The sequence below is a fragment of the Cryptosporidium parvum genome, chromosome 4 (assembly GCF_000165345.1).
Source record: "Cryptosporidium parvum Iowa II chromosome 4, whole genome shotgun sequence".
Classification (NCBI taxonomy): domain Eukaryota; phylum Apicomplexa; class Conoidasida; order Eucoccidiorida; family Cryptosporidiidae; genus Cryptosporidium; species Cryptosporidium parvum.
Window position 1 is genome coordinate 857,332 of NC_006983.1, and position 18,681 is coordinate 876,012.

At 28.2% G+C, this 18,681-nt stretch overlaps 7 protein-coding genes across 7 annotated transcripts; 3 read left to right on the plus strand and 4 right to left on the minus strand.

Annotated features, from left to right (window-relative positions):
• Positions 1-569: 569 nt before the first annotated feature.
• Positions 570-2,165, plus strand: cgd4_3560 (hypothetical protein; the record flags this gene model as incomplete). Its single annotated transcript, XM_625932.1, has 1 exon — positions 570-2,165. The coding sequence occupies one exon, from the start codon at positions 570-572 to the stop codon at positions 2,163-2,165; it is 1,596 nt and encodes a 531-aa protein (XP_625932.1).
• Positions 2,166-2,507: 342 nt separating this feature from the next.
• Positions 2,508-4,820, minus strand: cgd4_3570 (conserved hypothetical protein; the record flags this gene model as incomplete). Its single annotated transcript, XM_625933.1, has 1 exon — positions 2,508-4,820. One exon carries the CDS (start codon positions 4,818-4,820, stop codon positions 2,508-2,510), a length of 2,313 nt encoding a protein of 770 aa, XP_625933.1.
• A 659-nt stretch (positions 4,821-5,479) lies between these two features.
• Positions 5,480-8,146, minus strand: cgd4_3580 (conserved hypothetical protein; the record flags this gene model as incomplete). The annotated part of the gene is made up of 1 exon (XM_625934.1): positions 5,480-8,146. The coding sequence occupies one exon, from the start codon at positions 8,144-8,146 to the stop codon at positions 5,480-5,482; it is 2,667 nt and encodes an 888-aa protein (XP_625934.1).
• Positions 8,147-8,941: 795 nt separating this feature from the next.
• Positions 8,942-11,722, plus strand: cgd4_3590 (conserved hypothetical protein; the record flags this gene model as incomplete). Its single annotated transcript, XM_625935.1, has 1 exon — positions 8,942-11,722. The coding sequence occupies one exon, from the start codon at positions 8,942-8,944 to the stop codon at positions 11,720-11,722; it is 2,781 nt and encodes a 926-aa protein (XP_625935.1).
• Positions 11,723-12,044: 322 nt separating this feature from the next.
• On the minus strand, positions 12,045-15,023 carry cgd4_3600 (hypothetical protein with possible signal peptide, 'HCD family'paralog; the record flags this gene model as incomplete). Its single annotated transcript, XM_625936.1, has 1 exon — positions 12,045-15,023. One exon carries the CDS (start codon positions 15,021-15,023, stop codon positions 12,045-12,047), a length of 2,979 nt encoding a protein of 992 aa, XP_625936.1.
• Positions 15,024-15,520: 497 nt separating this feature from the next.
• On the plus strand, positions 15,521-17,269 carry cgd4_3610 (hypothetical protein with signal peptide; the record flags this gene model as incomplete). Its single annotated transcript, XM_625937.1, has 1 exon — positions 15,521-17,269. The coding sequence occupies one exon, from the start codon at positions 15,521-15,523 to the stop codon at positions 17,267-17,269; it is 1,749 nt and encodes a 582-aa protein (XP_625937.1).
• Positions 17,270-17,867: 598 nt separating this feature from the next.
• On the minus strand, positions 17,868-18,203 carry cgd4_3620 (immunodominant antigen 23393226; the record flags this gene model as incomplete). The annotated part of the gene is made up of 1 exon (XM_625938.1): positions 17,868-18,203. One exon carries the CDS (start codon positions 18,201-18,203, stop codon positions 17,868-17,870), a length of 336 nt encoding a protein of 111 aa, XP_625938.1.
• Positions 18,204-18,681: the final 478 nt, after the last annotated feature.

Sequence of the window (18,681 nt, forward strand, 5' to 3'; positions counted from 1 at the left end):
GCCGTTTCTACTACAACTAATATAATAATATTATTAATATTAATAATAATTACTATAATTATTTTTAATTTTTTTTTTCTTCCACTTGACTAATTTCATTTTTTTTTCAAATTATTCTGAATGCATTATTTTACATGCAAAATTACGTGGCACGTGGCGCCGCACGTGTGGCGCCAGTTAGGTATCCACACAAATGTAAAAAAATAAAAAAATTCAAGGGAAAAAAAGAGGAAATAAAAGGAAAAAAATAACATAATAATAGTGACGGAAATAAATAAAGATTGATTATTATTTATGATTAAAGGTTTGATTACAAGAATATTAAATCATTGTTTATAAGATAACAATTTCAAGGGAAAGGCGTGGGGAGGAAAGAAAACGAAAATAAAGATCTAGGAAAAAAGCGATATTTATTTTATTATATATATATATAAATATATATAATAAAATAAAGAGAACAGTCAGACAGGAAGTTGGGAGGAAAAGAAAAAAACGAATTAATTTGGATTTTTTTTTGATTAATAAATATTTTCCTCTGTAAAAGTTGAGATAAAAACTGAAAGAAAAGAATGAATTCAGAATCTTTTGATAATGGAGATTTAACAGTCTCAAATATGTCAGAAATAAGTTGTGGAAGGAGTCTATGTTTATCTACTAAAGAACAATATAAAGTTATAAATAGAAATCAACTAACTAAATTAGATTTTCCATTATTTAGAGCAGGAACAACAAGTATTGAGTGTGGAATGTCATTAATGGAGGAGATTTCTGACATTGAAGATGAATGTGAAAATCCATTTGAAAATGAATCTAAAAGAAAAAAGATTAAACAATTAATGGTGAAAATAAAGGATAAATCTAAACGAGGATATTTTAATTTAACGAAGTCAATTTCAAAAATTGGAACAAAAATCAAGACAAAGATATCTTCAGTGAAAGAGTCTAGAAATAGTGATGATAATAATAAAATGATCTCTAGGCTTACTTCAAACTGTAGCAGTATTGGAAAATCAAAACCTTCTTTAAGTTTATCAAAACTAAAATCATTTAGTAAAACTCAAATAATCTCTACATCTAGAAAAGCTAAAATTCAAAGAAAAGTTAGTCAAGTTTCAAACAAAGCATCCTATAAACTAAATACAAAATGCTCATATGCATCAAAAAGATTTATTTCTGCTTCAAGTACTATTAAATCAAAGATTGTATATAATTGTTACAAATTACGAAATATTGTTGGAAATAAATTTCCAAGAAAAAGTTCTAAATTTGTTTTATCATTTAAGAAAAGTTCCGATGATATTGTGAAAAAAACCATGAATTGTAATTATATTCCTAGTAATGAATTGATTTATGATTCTGTTGAATACATCAGTAGAAATGCTGATGATGATGAGGAAATTCAAAATATTACTAATGAGTTTGAATCAAATCATATAGCAGTTAATAGTGAACAATATGATACTGAGAAACAAATTAGTGATGAGCAGCTTTTAGAAAATGATATTAATATTAAATCATTAAATAATAACTCAATTGAAATTGATTTAATAAAAGATGAACTCTCACAATTTGAAAACAATGCTGAAGTTGATGATACTACCCCTACTACAACTATTGACTCTTTTTTGAGACTAAGCTCAATGGATTCAACAACATGTACAACCATTCAAAATGATACAAACTCAAATACTCCATTTCCTATAATGTTAAGTGTAGGAAAAGTTATGGAACAGATGGAACTATTGCATCAAGAACTCATTCAATTAAAAAATGATAATAATAATAATGCAAATACCATACTTCCATTTGGAAAAGATGATATGGAAATATTCTCTTCAATGAAGGAACTTGTTAATACTTTAAACACAGACAAGTTGAAAGAAGAAAAAGAAGAAGACAAAATTTACAAACAAAATGACAGTGATGAAGAAATCATGGATAATAGTTTAAATAACAATATTATTTTTAAACAAAGCCAGTTCCGACATGATCTAGTTTTTACGCTTTTGAGACAAACTCTACAATATTATGAGAATGTCAAAAACTCATACTTAGATTCTGAATCTAAAGCAAAATCTAATGATAATGAACAAATTAAAAACCTCATCATTAGTGCAATTCAGAAATTAAAATCCGGCGGGAATCTGCATGCATTAGAAGTTTAAAGCATGTTGAGGGGAGAAAAAAAAAGCGTATGCAAGAATTCCGCTTTGCTATTTTGTTTATTGAAAGGTAAATAATTAAGTAAATACATATTAAAGGTTATAATCAACACAAAAAAAAATAAAATAAAAAGGACACTATTTAAGTCTTTATTATTATTTCATTACTCTAAATGTTGAATTGCGTCTTTAACCTAGTTCATTAAACCATTTTAAAAGAAAATATATGTATATATAGTCAAGTTTAGAATAGGCTTAAATATATTTATTTCTTGAAACTGAATGTACTTGAAATGCATGTAAAAATAATAAGGCGGGCGAACGGGAATACACGTAAAAAACTGTTTATATTTCTCTATTTGAATTATGAGGTTTGAATGGGAAAGTATAAATAAGAGGTTTAATGATAAGGTTGCACAAATCAGAATGACTCATAGCTGAATCTTTGAAAATTGTATATTTTTGGTGATCAATATTACTAATACAGGTATTTAAGATACTTGAATCGTCGATAAGAAAATTATTATGCATATTACCATCGTGTTTGTTAGAATTGAATGAGATTGATTGAATATCTTTAAAGAATTCAATTAAAGAATTCAATAGGTTTTGATTGACATTAAATGGAAGTTGTTTTCGAAGAATTTCAGTAGAGTCTTGAATTCTATACCATGTTCTATGTAATAATAATATAAAAGGTATTATTAGGTTATTTTGAAGAATATTTTGATTTAAAAATTTTAACTGATCTTCATAAATAAGGCTGTAAATATGTTTAGTTTGTTGATACTTTTGATCAATATTCATCAGATTATTTAGATTTTCAGAGTTTTCTGGGTTATATTTAAATTCATTACACTCATTCTTTATTTCATCAAAAAATTCCTCCAATAAATTTGATGATGATATTATTTTACTTGTATTATTATTTACTTGGTTTTTTATCCAAATATAGTAGTTTATAGTAATAGAAGCTAATTGGAAGAAACTTGGTTTACTGTTGAATTTTCTTGTATTAATAATATAAAAAAGAAACTTTTGACTTTTAATAGCTTTTGAATATAAACATGAACCAATTTTTGCAATATTATATGGAATAAATAAGTAAGATCTTAAATAGAATTCAAAAGATAAACAATTACTTGGCAAGTCTTGATTAATTATTAAACCAGTTTTCTTTGCAACTTGTATTATTTGATTTAACTTATCACAAGCTATCATATATGCTTCTGAGCCTTGATTAAAGCTTGAAAGAATATTTCTTTGATTTCTATTTTTACCTTTCTTACTAATCCAACGTTTAATGGGATTTTCATCCTCAACAAATTCTTGATGTATTACTTCCCATTCATTTGTAGAAGTTAATATAGAATCAAATCTATATAATAAATTAATATATTGATTTGATTGATCTTTCCATTTTAATGTTGGATCAACTTTAATTTCTGTAATATCTTGTGAAAAGATGTTATAGTTATTCTGATTCTGATTCTGGTTCTGGCTTTGATATATTAGAAATTTATTTAACAATGAAGAATGGCCAATCAATATTTCAGAAATTAAAATTGAAATATAATTTGGATCATTAAAAAGAGCTGCTTTAATCATCCTCTTACAAATATTCTCAAAATTTCTTTCCCCAGTTAACTTATAAGTTCCTTTTTCTTTCAAAAAATCATTAAGATCTGAAATTTCTTCATCTTTTTCTCTATGATAAAGTATGTAAGTAAAAGCATAATCAATAATTCTAATTGAATCTTGTCCTATATTTGCGATAAATTTTAGATTATTCGAATGATTATTCTTATCTTGGAAAAGTTTAATTATTCCAAATAATTTCTCATTTATAGATTCTTTTAAAATTATGATATTCCCAAAATTTAAATCACAATGATAATATTGAAAGTATCCTGTGGATGAAAATGACTGAATTGTAAGAATTATTAATTTTAATAAATTCAAAATAGCTTCCAACCATAATGCCCACCTTTTTTGAATATTTTCTTCATTTAACCATAAAAACAAATCCTCACTTCTTAAATAATATAATAAATTATCCAAAGGAACACCATTAATATATTCCATAAATAAATAATTGGAAAATAATGGCCTATATGGATCATTTAATTTTATTAAGCTTTTTTTTGAATTTGTTATAAAGAAATGTGATGGGCTTTTATTTAAATCTTTGACATTATGGTGAAAAGTTACAATACTTGGTGACAATTGATATTGGTCTAATTCTCCATCTTTTAAAACCATTGAAAATACTTCGCGAGTTAATAACAAACTTATAAGATTTTCTCTTTCCCAAATTTCTTTTTCAATTGAATGTACTCCTTTAAATGGACTTTTTATTGCCAAAAGTAGTTTCATATTTTCTGGAATCCATCCTGATTGAATATATAAGCTTCCATGGAACCAAGTTCTTACATTCTTAATTCTTAATGGCATATTACAAGAATTTGCCATTATTTGAGATTTAACTAAATAATCATTATTTATTTTTGGTCTTAATACTGTTGCAAAAGTCACTGAACCATATTTTCCACTTAATACCTTCCATTTTAATTCAATATGCTTATTTTGATCATCATCCCAGAGAATAATTCGTGTATTTCCTGGCTCATTTACTTCAAATATTGTCTCATCTTCCATATTATTCTTATTTATTGCTTTAGAATTGATTTGACATTCAAAGAGTTCACTTAATGATGAACATAATAACTGAATACTATTATACTTTAAAATATGTTCCCCTACTGAGTTAACCAACTCATTAATTTTCTTAAAAAACCTTTTCTTCAATTGATTTCCTACTTGAACTTTACTTGGACCAAGTAACTGTTCAATATTCTCAATTTTTATTCCTTCATTTTTATCTAACGAAAATGTATAAATAACTTCATCTGTTTTTTCTCTCAAATTTACTAAAAATAAAGAATAGTTAAATATTATTCATAAGAATTTTATTGATTTAAAAATTAAACTTACCTTTTTCCTGAATTTTAGAAATAACTTTATTTAAATCCAATTTTTTCTGAAATTTGATTATTTCTTTATTTTCTAGAGCTCCTATCCGAGCTTCATCAAATCTCTCAAGATGATTTTTTTGTTGAGTTTGAGATGAAGTATTAGTTTCTTTTAAGTTATTTTTCATTCTACTTGGTAGCTTCTATAATTAAACAATAGAAAGCATGAATAATTAGCAATGTTTTTCTTCTTAATACTTAGAGTTTTAATTCTCTAAGATAAAAAAGAAAATTATTTCTTTTCTTACCTGAGAAATAAATCCCATGTAAAGTATTATCTTTAAGTTATTTACGTACAATTGCTGTTTTTGATGTTAGAGTTGATGATCCTGATCTAAAATTAGGATCCAAATGGTTTGAAAATAGCAAAGTATTACGTAACTGTTTAAACAAAAGTTGACAAAATTTATTTAATCTGTAATTACTTGCATAAGATACCATAGATGCATATTTTTGGGCTCCAAATATAGACTTCAAAGTACCATTACTTTCAAGTTCATTGCATAAACTCAATAAAGAACTTTCAGAAGGATTTTTCGACCTTAATCTCCCAGTTTGTGCATTTAAACTCAACTGTGTTAGGAAACTTAAAATTTGTTCTTTATTTAAATCAACATTAGTATTAATTCCTTGAAATCTTCCAAATAAACGGACTCCTAATGCTTGTATTGGTTCTGGGAATCTTTTTTCAATACGCAACTCCTGTAATAAACGTTCAGATTCATGATTTTCAGCTGTTACAACAGAAATTGCTGGTTTGATAACTACATCTCCTGGAATTGATTTCATTGCTTCAACTTCTGCCATACATGATTTAATTTCTTGGCAAACTTTATTAGGGAGAGTAATTTCCATATAATGGCTTCCTGATTGATTATTTGAAGAATGAGTTTCAATCATTTGTCTTTCTGATTTTGGAATTTTGATTTTGCATATATTAGAATCCTTATTAGATGATATACTTTCATCTAAAGAAAGTACCATAACAGAAAAGTCAAAGTAACTAGTAGGAAGTAATACACTCTTTAGAGAGTCCCAATTTTCTGTAATTTTTGTTCTTAAACATAATCCAAGTCTTGAAATCCTAAATGAAAGATGCAAATAACCTCTTAAATAAGCTTCAGGTGAAAATGAATGGAATGGCAACTTAATTCCCAACTTTTTAGCTTCAGTATCAAAAACATCTGACATCATCATAATGCCTTCAATACATTCATTGAATGTATTTCCACCCAATTCAGGCTTTCTAATTTTATATCTTGTATGTGTCGAGGAATTACGACCAATAAAATTAACACCAACAGCCCACCATTCATTAATTGAATCAATTTTTTCCCATAACTCAAGTGCTTTAGCTCTCACAGCCTTATATAATGGAGTTGGCTTAGAAATTGGAAGATCTCTTTGAGGAGTTTTTAAAAGTTCAATAATACATACATATAGATAATTAGCATCAGAAAATATGGCTGCTTTATTTACTTGACTGCAAATACTATGAGTATTTCTTGATTTTAATGCACTTGGTACCCATACAAAAGAAAGATCAATAAGTCTAACATCCCATGGTTCCATTGAAATGATATTTAGTAAATTTCGTCTATGATCCATAGTCAAAGGCGGAATTGAAAGTAAAATATTACTTCTATTTAAATCGCAATGCATATATAATATATATCCAGTTGCCATAAAACTTTGTAATAAGTGATTTAAAGTCCATTGTAGTTTATATATTGCTTTATTCCAAAGTTCCCAAGCATTTGTTTTCTCTAGCCATTCAAAAATCTTAAAATCTTGAAGATATACTAAAACTTCAAAAAATGTTTGGCCAGTAATCCTTTCCATAATTAACAATTCTGAAACCAATGCTCTTTTATTTTCTTGATCTTCAAATAATACTCGTTGTTTATTAGTCATTGGGTCTTGATAATGAACACTAAATACTGTTGGAGTATGAGTTAGTGGACCACCATGCCCATCTGTCCAAAATTCTTTGGATAATGAATAAAGAATCTCTCTTTCCCTATTCCAAACAATCCTTCCAATTTTGAATACACCTCTAAAATATGATTTAATAGCTACACTAACCTTCATTCCTGGTAAAAGATATTTTGCAGGATATTTTCCTCCGCCATGAAATAATACCTTAACTCCAGTTAAAGTCTCTGGCAATTTATAAAATTCAGAAAAATGTGAATTACCTGTTCTAAATCTTTGATCTACAGTCGGAACCTCAATATATCCAAAAACTACTCTTCCATATGTTCCTTGAGCAGTATTCCAAGCATATCTCTTATCTTTTGAACCAGAAACTGTATACAAGTATTTATCTTTCTTCTTTTCAAACATTTCCTTTGAAATCTCAACTACCTCACAATGAAACATAAAACTATATCTTCCACATGCTAATTCAGCAGAACCCTTGTTAACACCAGTCTTATCCTCCTCCAATTTTCTTGCTTCTTGTGATAAAGCATTTACCATTTCTTGTGGTCCCATATTTAAATCTATCACGCTAATCCTCCTTGGAGAAATTGATCGCACAACTGAAGATATCTTTCCTCCACGTCTCTGAGAAATATTTTGAGTCACTTGTAATTTTGCTGTAGCACCCTCTGGCTGAACCTGTGCAAAAACTGGCTTAGTTTTCAGCCTAGATGGAGCTTTGGACATTATTTCCTTATCATGAATGACTCCTCCTATTGTACTATCACTTATAAAGTCAGATCCATCACTTCCTAACATTGAAGCCTCTAATAAATGTTGTTGATAAGCCTTTCTTGATGGTAAAGTTCCTCTATTTATACTTCCTTGCGGTGAAGCAGCTCTTCTACCCCTACTCAACATCCTCCCTCTTTCTCGCGTGATGCCTTCCTTAACTTTTATTGCATCATGTCTTTCCACAAACTCCAAAAAAATACCCAGTAGTAAAAACACCAACTGGGATAACTTCATTTTCTATTGATTTTTCCAAAACTTAGAAAATTAAAGCCAATCCTACACTTTTCCTTAGAATATAATTTCTTTTAAGAATTCCTTGTTTCCTAGAAATATATTGTAACTTGTTTCTATGCCATTTATATTATCTATTCTGGAAACTTTTAATAATTGAGGATTCAACTAGATTATACTAGTTTTTTGTTTTATTATTTTATCTTCCCTATATATCAATTTTCCTTTATTCTTTACTTTTACTTTAGACTTGAATTTTTAGATCATTTGGACCAAAATTATCCCGCAGCTTTTCCCCCAAATATTAAATCATTTAATAATGCTAATCTGGTCGATTTTTTTTCCTTCAACTATCCATTTCAACAATATAAAGGAAATTAAAACACACCTTGATTAAACCATTCTCATTTACGTAATGTTCATCATTTTATCCATATTATACTTGTACAGTATTTTTTAAAACCAATGTTTAATATATTTTTTAAAAAAATAATGAATAAAATTTTCCAATTATTAAATTAATTAATATCTACCTCATTTGTTTATCCTTTATTGGAAACTGATATTCTTTAGTTAATTTTTCTCATCATAATATCCCATTTATTTGTTGGCTTTTCTTTTATCTAAATTGACAAGAAAAAAAAAATGCATTTGGCGCCAAAAGTATTTAAGATAAGCTAGTTACTTAACGTAAGGTAAATCATTTCTGTACAAATTGCTCGGGATATCATATTTAAAATCTTAATCCATAGTATTAAAAGGTTTTTTTTGTGGTGATTTCTGTAATTTAAATGGCAAATGTCACTTGGAATTCTTCCTATTTATAGGAAACTTTGGTTGATAATTTGTTTGGCTATTCTAGCATTAACTGGAATAACAGAAAAGACATTATATACGTTGAAAAAACCACCAAATGTTGAGCTTAGCCTTATAAAATTTATTGGAAGGATAAAATTGCGTAGTGAAAAGTTAAATCGTAATCTCTTGAACGTAAAATCTCAAAATAATACAAATATACCTTTACTTTCTTCAGAATTAAATATTACTAATACCATCAAAAGAAATATTAATTCAACTGATGAAGCTTTGCCAAGAATTAATGCTTCAATCTCAGAAACGTTTGAAACAAAAATTGAACATAAAAATCGTTATAATTCTCTATTTGCTTTACTCTTTGGAAAAACGAGATTCAATCTTATTGAAGAGACAATCCAAAATGAATTAAAGCTTTATAATTACTTGAAGGCATTTCCAATAAGAATAAAAGATTTTGAAAAATATATTCAGCTTTATACAATTTGTTCGTATCTCTCACCATTATTATCATGTGAGATTAAAGAGGTTCCCAACGTGAAAAAAGATTTGTTTAATGTAACATCGTCAGCTACATCGAATTCATTTTTATTCAATAATATATCTTATTTCAGTTCCGTAAATCTTGAGAAATTTAATCAAACTATTATTAATTTTCCTTGGATTTCTTCAAAATATTCCTATAAATGGAATGTTATTAGTGGTACATATGGTGATGTTATTTGTGGAAAAATCTTCGGTGGAAATAAAGGTTTATTTCCTCATATTAAAGAATCATCCTCATTTTTCTTTAATACATATAGAAACTTTAAATCTAAAGAATATGTTGTATATATATTTGATTCGGAAGCTTTTGAGACAAATATTGTTTATAAGCAATTGGAAACTGGAAAAGATACCCACGTTTGTATCAAATCATTCAGATCAATGAATCATCCTGTGTATTTTACGATTTGGAAAGATGAGAACTATAATTTAAAGTGGCTGGAGAGGGAAAATTGGCTTTCGGGACTATCCAATAATGAAAAATATATCAAGTTCACCCCAAGTCAAGTTTTCATAGTTCCAAGAATACCAAAAAACCTCAATAATCAAAAGGGAAATCCTTTAATCATGCAGTTAAATGAGAAATCTTCACATATTTGCACGGATGTCTGTGAAAACTCCATTTTCTATCCATCAGTTTATGAATCTCACTATCCTTGGAGTGTTGTCTCAGGGAAGTTTTGGTCCTCTTATTTAATTATGGAACAATTTGTAGGTCCAAGCTTTTCTGATATTTCCAATTTTCTTACTTTGGACTCTGTAATTAATTGGATAAAACTTTCAAAAGATAATTTTTATATTTGGAGTGCTTGCTTAATTCACATAGTCTATTTATTCTTTTCTGCTTTGATTTCCTTCACTTTTACTGGAAGCCTGATGTATCAACATTGTGATTTACATGCAAGCAATTTAATTCTAATAAGCAATAATTGGGAGATGAACGAAGATAACTCATTTTCCAAACCAAAATTCCAAGTCTCGTTCCAAGAAGCACTTTCTGAAATTATTTCATCTACCATTAAGAGTGTCAAAATTATTGACCTTACATATATTACTTATTTTAATGCTAAAAGGCGTTCTTTAACCCAAGTATGCGAGACCTTTGGTGAAGTTTCAATTTCAGATGTTGAAAATTGGCAAATATTTACCTATAATCTGAAAGACCATGTAGATAATGTCTTTTCCAAAGATAAAAACCTTTCAAATTTCATTAACCCAATTTCTACTTTGATTAAACTCTTTGAAAGCGATATAGACTTTAATTTAACAAAACCAAAGTATGTAGGAGGTTCCAAACTTTGGTGGAAAAATTGGATCTTTAACCAAAACAAATTTGATGACTTGTATGATTCTGTATTGGGAATCGGAAATTTCTTTAGCAAAGCTATTAATTTGGTGGAATTATCAATATATCAGAATGAAAGCATTCCACTACTTAGTCCATTAAAAATACCCTATTCCAAAGTTCTTACAAACCCAATTTTTTTCGAAGTTTACTTTAAAGAATTATTTTATGTTCCATATTCTATCTTGTCTTTTGGGACTTGTATTAATCAGCACGAATCGTTATACAATAACCAAATCTACTTTATAACAGCTGCAGAAACTTTAAGCCATTTTTTCTTAATGTCTTCTCAAGCTGAACTTGATAAACTCCCTAATTGGGTGCACAAAGATCAAGTTGGATCAAAACTTTTTTGGAATGAGTGTATAAAATCTAATCCATTGTTTTCGAATTCAATTTCTGAAAATTTTCCTAGTTCATTTTATTTTGAACCATGTATTAAAGAATTTTGTGTTTCTAAAAAATCCTTTTCCAAGAAAATAAAACTCTGGATTCAAGAAGATATTCAAGACAGAGACTTTTTTATTAATACTTTTAAGAAACTTATCTTACTTTCTTCAAACAAAATCAGTTTTACTTTGTCAGTTCTTGTTTTGAATCAAATTAAATTTACAGTTAAAGAACATATCATTATTAATCCAGAGAAGCTCTTACAAATTTCTATTGCTTTTTCAAACTCCCTTTCAAATTATTTGATTCACCAAATTCACGAAGAGGAACCTATTCAAGACCCTCGTTTATTTTTATCATTGTGTGTTACGCAATATTACAAGCATTTACATTTATATATTAATCTTTCCCATTTTAATTTTGGTGAGAAGCTTTGCTCCAAAATTTACAAGGCTGCATTTACCAAATTTACGACCAGCTTGTGAATTCTAATTAATTGTTAGACTTTTTTGATTAGAAAAAAAATCTGTAAGTATAGGTTTTTTCTAGCAAACTGAACTAATAACCTCTTCTTTTTTCCATTATCTTTTACTCCTCTCTAATTCATTCGCAATTAATGTGCATGCACTGCATGCAAAACTTAAACAGTGTATGGATCCCACGTAATTTACATGCAAATTGATAAATAATATACGTAATTATTAATAAGTATTACTAATAAGTTGAAAAATAAATTATCAAGAGAGTGGGAAAAGAGGCAAAGAAAAAGAATTAAAATGGATAAAAGTTATTGAAATAAAACAACTACTAAACTTTGATATTAATGTAATTTAGTGGTTTAATGAGAATTTCACAAAAGCCTTGTCTTATAATCTCATTGTTCGGAGTAGTTTTACTATTTACATTTAGGAAGTTGTTTTTACAAATATATTCTGGATTAATTATGTTTAATTTCTGTTGTCCATTATACTCGAAAAGAGAGCTCTTAATTTCTTCAAGATATTTATTAAATTTAATATTGGATTTAAAACGCCTATAATCTCGATCTAATACTATCTCTTCCTGAACTTTTCTGCAGTATTCCTTGTTCTCACTATTTATATACTTTTGAATTGCGATCTCATAATAAGCCCTGTAAAACATATTACATGAGAGTAAGATCTCATCCTCTGTGATATCTCTTGTTTCACTTGGAAGTAAGTTCAAAATCGAAGCACTTGTTCTAATATGAGTAATAATGGAATTTAATTGTCCCCTTTTTCCACTAAAAGATGATTCTACTCTAAATGAATATCTGAGACCAATCAAAGTAAATGAAAGTGAAAGGTTTGACTGATAATAAAGACTGAAGATCCATCTATCAAGTAAGAACTCTTCATAATCAAAAGCATTCTTTGCTTCAATAATGTTTGAAGCTTTGTTTGAAATTCCTTTTCCTAAATCGCCATCCAAAATAGAAATTGTTTCTATATTTAGGTTTTGTAGACCTCTATTGGAAGAAATTATTTTTTGATTATTAAATTCTTTGCTTCTAATATGCTTCATAAAATTATCATAACTATTTTTCATAGATTTTGAAGGTCCTTGTCCATAAATGCTGTATCCATGTATCTCATTGTTTATTTTTTTCAATTTGTTTAGCTTAGCTGTAAATATCTTATTTTCTTCAAGTATACACTCTTTAATAATATTACATTGCTCATTTCTTAAAATAGCTTGGATTCCTCCTCCAAATTCAAATATGAAACCTTGACTTTCATTATAAACTGGTAAACATGTTTCCATATTACTGGCCAAAAGATTCCAGTAAAATAATAAAGAAAGCCTAGACAAATCCCAATAAGAAATTCTTAGGTCAGAGATTATTCCAATTCCAGTATTTTTTAAGTTTGATAATATACTTGAAATATTTTGTTCTACACAGTAACCAATACGCATTGCTCTATAATTAAACATAGCATATCCTCTTAAATATGAATGGAATTGAACACAAGGTGAATCTTGCAAAACTCCATTTTCAGCCATAAAGTTTTGTAGATAATCACAAACCATCATAATACCTTCAAATTGTTCATTAAAAGTATTAATAGAAATATCGCTAGACTTGTTTCCAAATCTCTTCCATTGGTGATACCATTCTGGAGCTTTACCAATATAATAGCTTGAAATTCTTCTCCATTCAGGAATATTCATAACCCTATCAAAAAAGTCCAATGATTTCTTACTAATTATTTTAAAGTTTTCAGTATTTTCTGGAGCTGCTTCAAATGGATAATAATCCCATCTAAATAAGGGCCCAAGTAAAAGAGCCGTGAGACATTCAGTATCTGTTACAGAAACCTCTTGTAAATCAGTACATGGAATTGATCGGTTCCTATCTCCAATATTTTTTGGTGTCCAAACAAACATATGATCAATTATCTTAATATTTTCAAGTTTTATTAGTTTTTGCATATTAGCAAATAAAATCCTAGATAAAGTCATGTTTGGTATATTCTGAACTATAATGTTTTCTCCATGTAAATCACAGTGCATGTAGAGGTATCTACCGGTAGTTGAAAATGTGGAAATTATAGAAAAACCCATATATAATAAGAACAAACTATTGTTAAACCATCCTTGCCAATCATTTGTAATATTATAATGATAAACTGCAGCTAAAGATTTGAGTCTCTTTTTAAAATCATTGAATTTCATTCCATGTGAATATTCCATGATCAAAAACTCGGAGAATTGATTGCTTTTATCTTTTAAATTAGGAATAATCTGATTAGATTCAACCCTGATTGGAACTAAATTCTTCCTAGTTGATTTATTATTATATTGATTACTTCCTTTAAGATGGCTAGAAGCAGTATTTTCAGTCATAGAAACTGAAACAGAATGTAGAGAAAATATTCCTGGAACAAAATTGACGTATCCTTTGTAAGTTTTCCAAGTTTCAGATGATGAAAGGAATAAAGTATATTCTTTTTCTCTATTCCAAAAAATTTCAAATCTTTGAGAATGATTTCTAATTTGTCCTTTAACAGCTACTTGAATTGTAACTCCGTCCTTAAGCCAACCAGAGCTATATATTCCATTTCCATGAAAGAAAACTCTTAAATTTGACATGGGAGTTGATCTGGGCTTAAAAAATTTGAAAAATTCAGATTTTCTATCGAAATTCAAAGTGTCATCCTTATTAACAAATAAGAATTTACGTTCGTTTTGAGTATAACTATCAGATATAAAACTGAAATCGTTCTCAATATAATGAGCATGGGACGGAGTTGTCAAATATCCTGCAACTACTTTAGCATGAGAACCTTTAAAAACCAACCAAGTTTTCCCAGTAGGAGTATTAAAAATGAGATTTAGAGGATCTTTGGAACTTGAAGGGACATTTCGTAGGAGACATTTAAATATTTGATGCATTTGCGCACAAAAGAGTTCAACAGGAATAAGTTGGGCAAGATCCTTTCCTTTGGGAACTTTAGGTAAAAGAGTGGATTCATATTGTTTAGTTATAGAAAGAAGCTCCAAATACTCTTCTCGTTCTTCAGGAGGACCACAAACAGGATCTTTGGCATATAAGTCAAACTTAAACTTTTTGATTTGATGTTGTAATGGGTAGTCGGAATAGTCGGAAAGTGCATTTCTATAGGATTCCTGATAATCTTTTTCATTCTGAAAATTATGTTCAGCAAGCCTGGCAAAATGGAAGCAAAGAAAAAAAGTAGTAAATAAATTAAGGAAGGAAGTTCTCCATTTGTATTGAGTTAGCATTAATTTTAAAGATTTCATACTAACAACTTCTGTCTTTATTTTCGCATTTGGGTATTCCAAAGCTGAAGTTTGGGAAAAAATTTGAGAGATATATCAAATCTATTCTTATAAGCAAAAAGATCGATCGATCTTTTTAAAGAAAGCCCTATTCCCTAGCTCTCATAAACACTTGTTTTTGGTTCAACAAATTATAAAGTTATTTGTCAAAAAATCTCAGGATTCAATACCGGTAATAAATAATAAGGCGCCAACATTTTTAAGAATAAGTCAAAAAATGATAATAAAATTAACACAAGGAAAAAAAAGTGAAAAATTGGGTAAAGATAATAACATTGAAAAAAAGAATATAGTGCTAAAATATTTAAGTAAGTTTTAGTAGAAATTATTGAATACAGGGTCTAATATACTAATTTTGGAGATATTGAGTTTGGAGATTAATATTAATTTTTTTTTACTATTGTAAGATTAAAAAGTTTTATAAGTTGAAAGTTGAAGAAGTGGATTTTTCATAGTTTATGAAGATTTGTCTTAATATTATTGGGGTGTTATTTTTAATATTAAGTTGGGTGGGTTTGGTGGTACCAAAATTGGAAATCTATATAAGTAGATACCAATTTGACAACTTTAAGAATATGATAAATAAGTTGAGTTTGGATCCCAATACATTTTCTAGGAATAAGAAGATTAAAAATGTGATAGCAGATAGGATGATTGACATTAGTTCGAGATATAGTGCTTTGTTGGACTCTATTTTATCATTTGAGAACTGGATTAAGAGGTTTTCAAAAGAATATCATGAGAATACATTTAAAAATAAGAAGATTCTTGCTTTAATAATATCAATAAATTCAGAGTTTGATGTTATTAAATTAAAGTTCAACAAGTTTAGTAATGATATTGATACATTTATAGAATCAATGTTTTCAAAAAGTTCTTCGACATGTATTTCAAGTGAAAAATTTTCTAAAGGAAAGTACAAGAAGACACTTGAGAACTTATATAGACAGCTATTTATTTTAAATCAGGATATTAAGAGGTTGGTAGGTTATCAACACAAGATGATTAATTCAAGTTCATTATATATAGTAAAGTTGGATGAACGAACTGATCAGACAAAAACAACACAAGTACAAGATATTGTTGATATATCAAATGAAAACAGTTTGTATGATTTGTGGATATACTATGAACATCATAGACTACCTAATTTGAAGGAGAAGTTAGTTTTCATTTCGAGGTCTATTTCTATTTTAATATATCAAAACAAAATAATACTAGAATTCTTATTGTACAGATATAAAGTTTTAACAGAACAGTATTTAGAGTTTTTTAATAGCTCAAATCATACAAAATCAGTGAATTTGAGAGCAAGCTCTCATGAATCAAGCCTATCAAAATATTTGGATGAGCATGAAACAGATTTAGAGGCTTCTATTCAACAACAACGACAGTTCTTTAAAAAGTGTTTGGATGCTGAAGAGTCGGGGTTAATGACTCCTTTAGATTCTGTTGGAAATATTGGCGATGATAGTTTTAATACGGAATTATTTAATGTAAATCATATGGTTGAGTTCATGATAAGGGAGCTTGAGACAAAATGTACAGAATTTCAAAGAAATAACGAAATTCTTTCAGAATTTAACACTTTCATCGCAAATGAACTAAAGGTTAATACAACAAATATCAATGATTTCTTTTTTTCAGGGGATTCACAAACAAAAAAAAACGTTTTTAGCCAATTAACTTATCAAGTAAATCAACTTAATACTATTTCAGAGTTTGTTAATACACTTGAACAAAGTTTAAAGGCGTATCACTACTTTAATATTCCTTGCTATTATGGGATCGTAAATTACTACCTAAAACAATCCTTTAATACATTTTTCAATATTTACTACGAAATAGAAAATAATCTCATGCAGAAAACTGATATTACCGCTACACTTGAGCCAAATATTGGCGCCCTTGAGCCAAAATATAATAACAGTGATTCTGAATTAAATAAAGTTAATATTACTGTTACTGATGAAATGATAAAATTTATGTTTAATTGTTCTGAAATTGCAAATTCTGAGAAGAGTTGTAAAGAATTTAAAAATTTTCCACATTTTAATACGAAATATAATTTTGCGACTTTCACTAATATAAGAAATCTTCCACCCGATCTTAATTTAGGTGAGCTTAATGAAAATTTAGAAACACTTATGGATCGATTTCTAAAGGGTATTATAGTACATGAGAAAAAACTAAATGACGATGAGTAAGATAGCATATTTATATTGATGGCTATTAGGATGTTTAAATGTGTTTGGCTTTGCTCATTATGAAGTTTGTAAGTAAATACCTACTGTAGTCACTTAATGACTTGGATGTTAATCATTACACACTATTATTAGTTCTTTTTCATTTTTTTCTGCATCACGTTTCTTTATTTCTCAATTGATTACTTTGTTACCACATTCAGTATTACATTGCACTAGAGGCAAAATTTGACTTACAGTAATCATCATTGCTATTCTCTTCTGTGTTGCATGCAAATAGTTATTCTCCATAACATCGAATAATATTCAACTGTACTACGTAACATTAGTCGTTATTCAAGGTATTTTAAACAGATACATATACACCAACACCTATGATTAAGAATCCCAAATTATCATTCTAAGACAAGTTTAGTTAGTTTATCAAGAAAGAAATTGAGAATATAGATTAACAACCTTAATAAAAAACACTCTATTGTTATTATTATTGGTATTAAAGTATACAAGGGAACTCCCAGTTTAATTTTTCAATTGTGAAAAGTTCAACCCATGTTAAGTACTCTCTGAGTGTACAACTGCTAAGGCATTTTTTAACAATAATTTAGGCATCAGCTGGCTTGTCTTGTTGAGCAGCAGGTTCAGCAGCTGGAGCTTCAGCAGCTGGGGCATCAGCTGGCTTATCCTGTGGAGCAGGTTCAGCAGGGGCAGCAGGAGCTTGGGCTGCTGGTGCATCAGCAGCTGGAGGATTATTGGGAGCAGGCTCGGACTTCTTTGGTTCTTCTGGCTTTTGTTGAGCTTGGTTGCTGATTGGAGCTGGATTCTTTACAGCCTTGGCTAATTGAGCCTTCTTTTCAGCTAATTCTCTTTGTTTGTTAGCATCTGCTGCAGATTTATTTTCAGCAACTTTAGTTTCTGGCTTTGATGATGAACAACCCATTTTTAATATTGAATAATAAAACTAAAAATACTTTTTCTTTCAAGTGGAAGGAACGTAAAAATAATTTTTCAAAGTAAATAAATAATGATTTGTTATTCACTTTTTCTTTGATGACTGAATATTATGTCTAAAAATCCAATCAAATCCTTAATGCATGAATTTGTTTTTAAACGTTTTGTATCTTATGTCCTGTCAATTATTTTAAAATTTGCCGTCTATTTTTCCTTTACCTTTCCTTCCTTTTCTTTTCCTTTAAAAAAAAGTTACACTGTCTTTTTTTTTTAAATAGTTATGTAAAGTACTAATGTCTTTATTTACTTTATTATTATTTTTTCACAAATTATGCACACAAAAATTAATGTCTGGTCTTTTCTATACTAACCTTAAAAATGTTATTTACTGAGTAGTTTATTTTATAGTTTTTTTATACACTGTATATATATCTGTGACTTCCCCATACCTATATTTTTTTCCTACA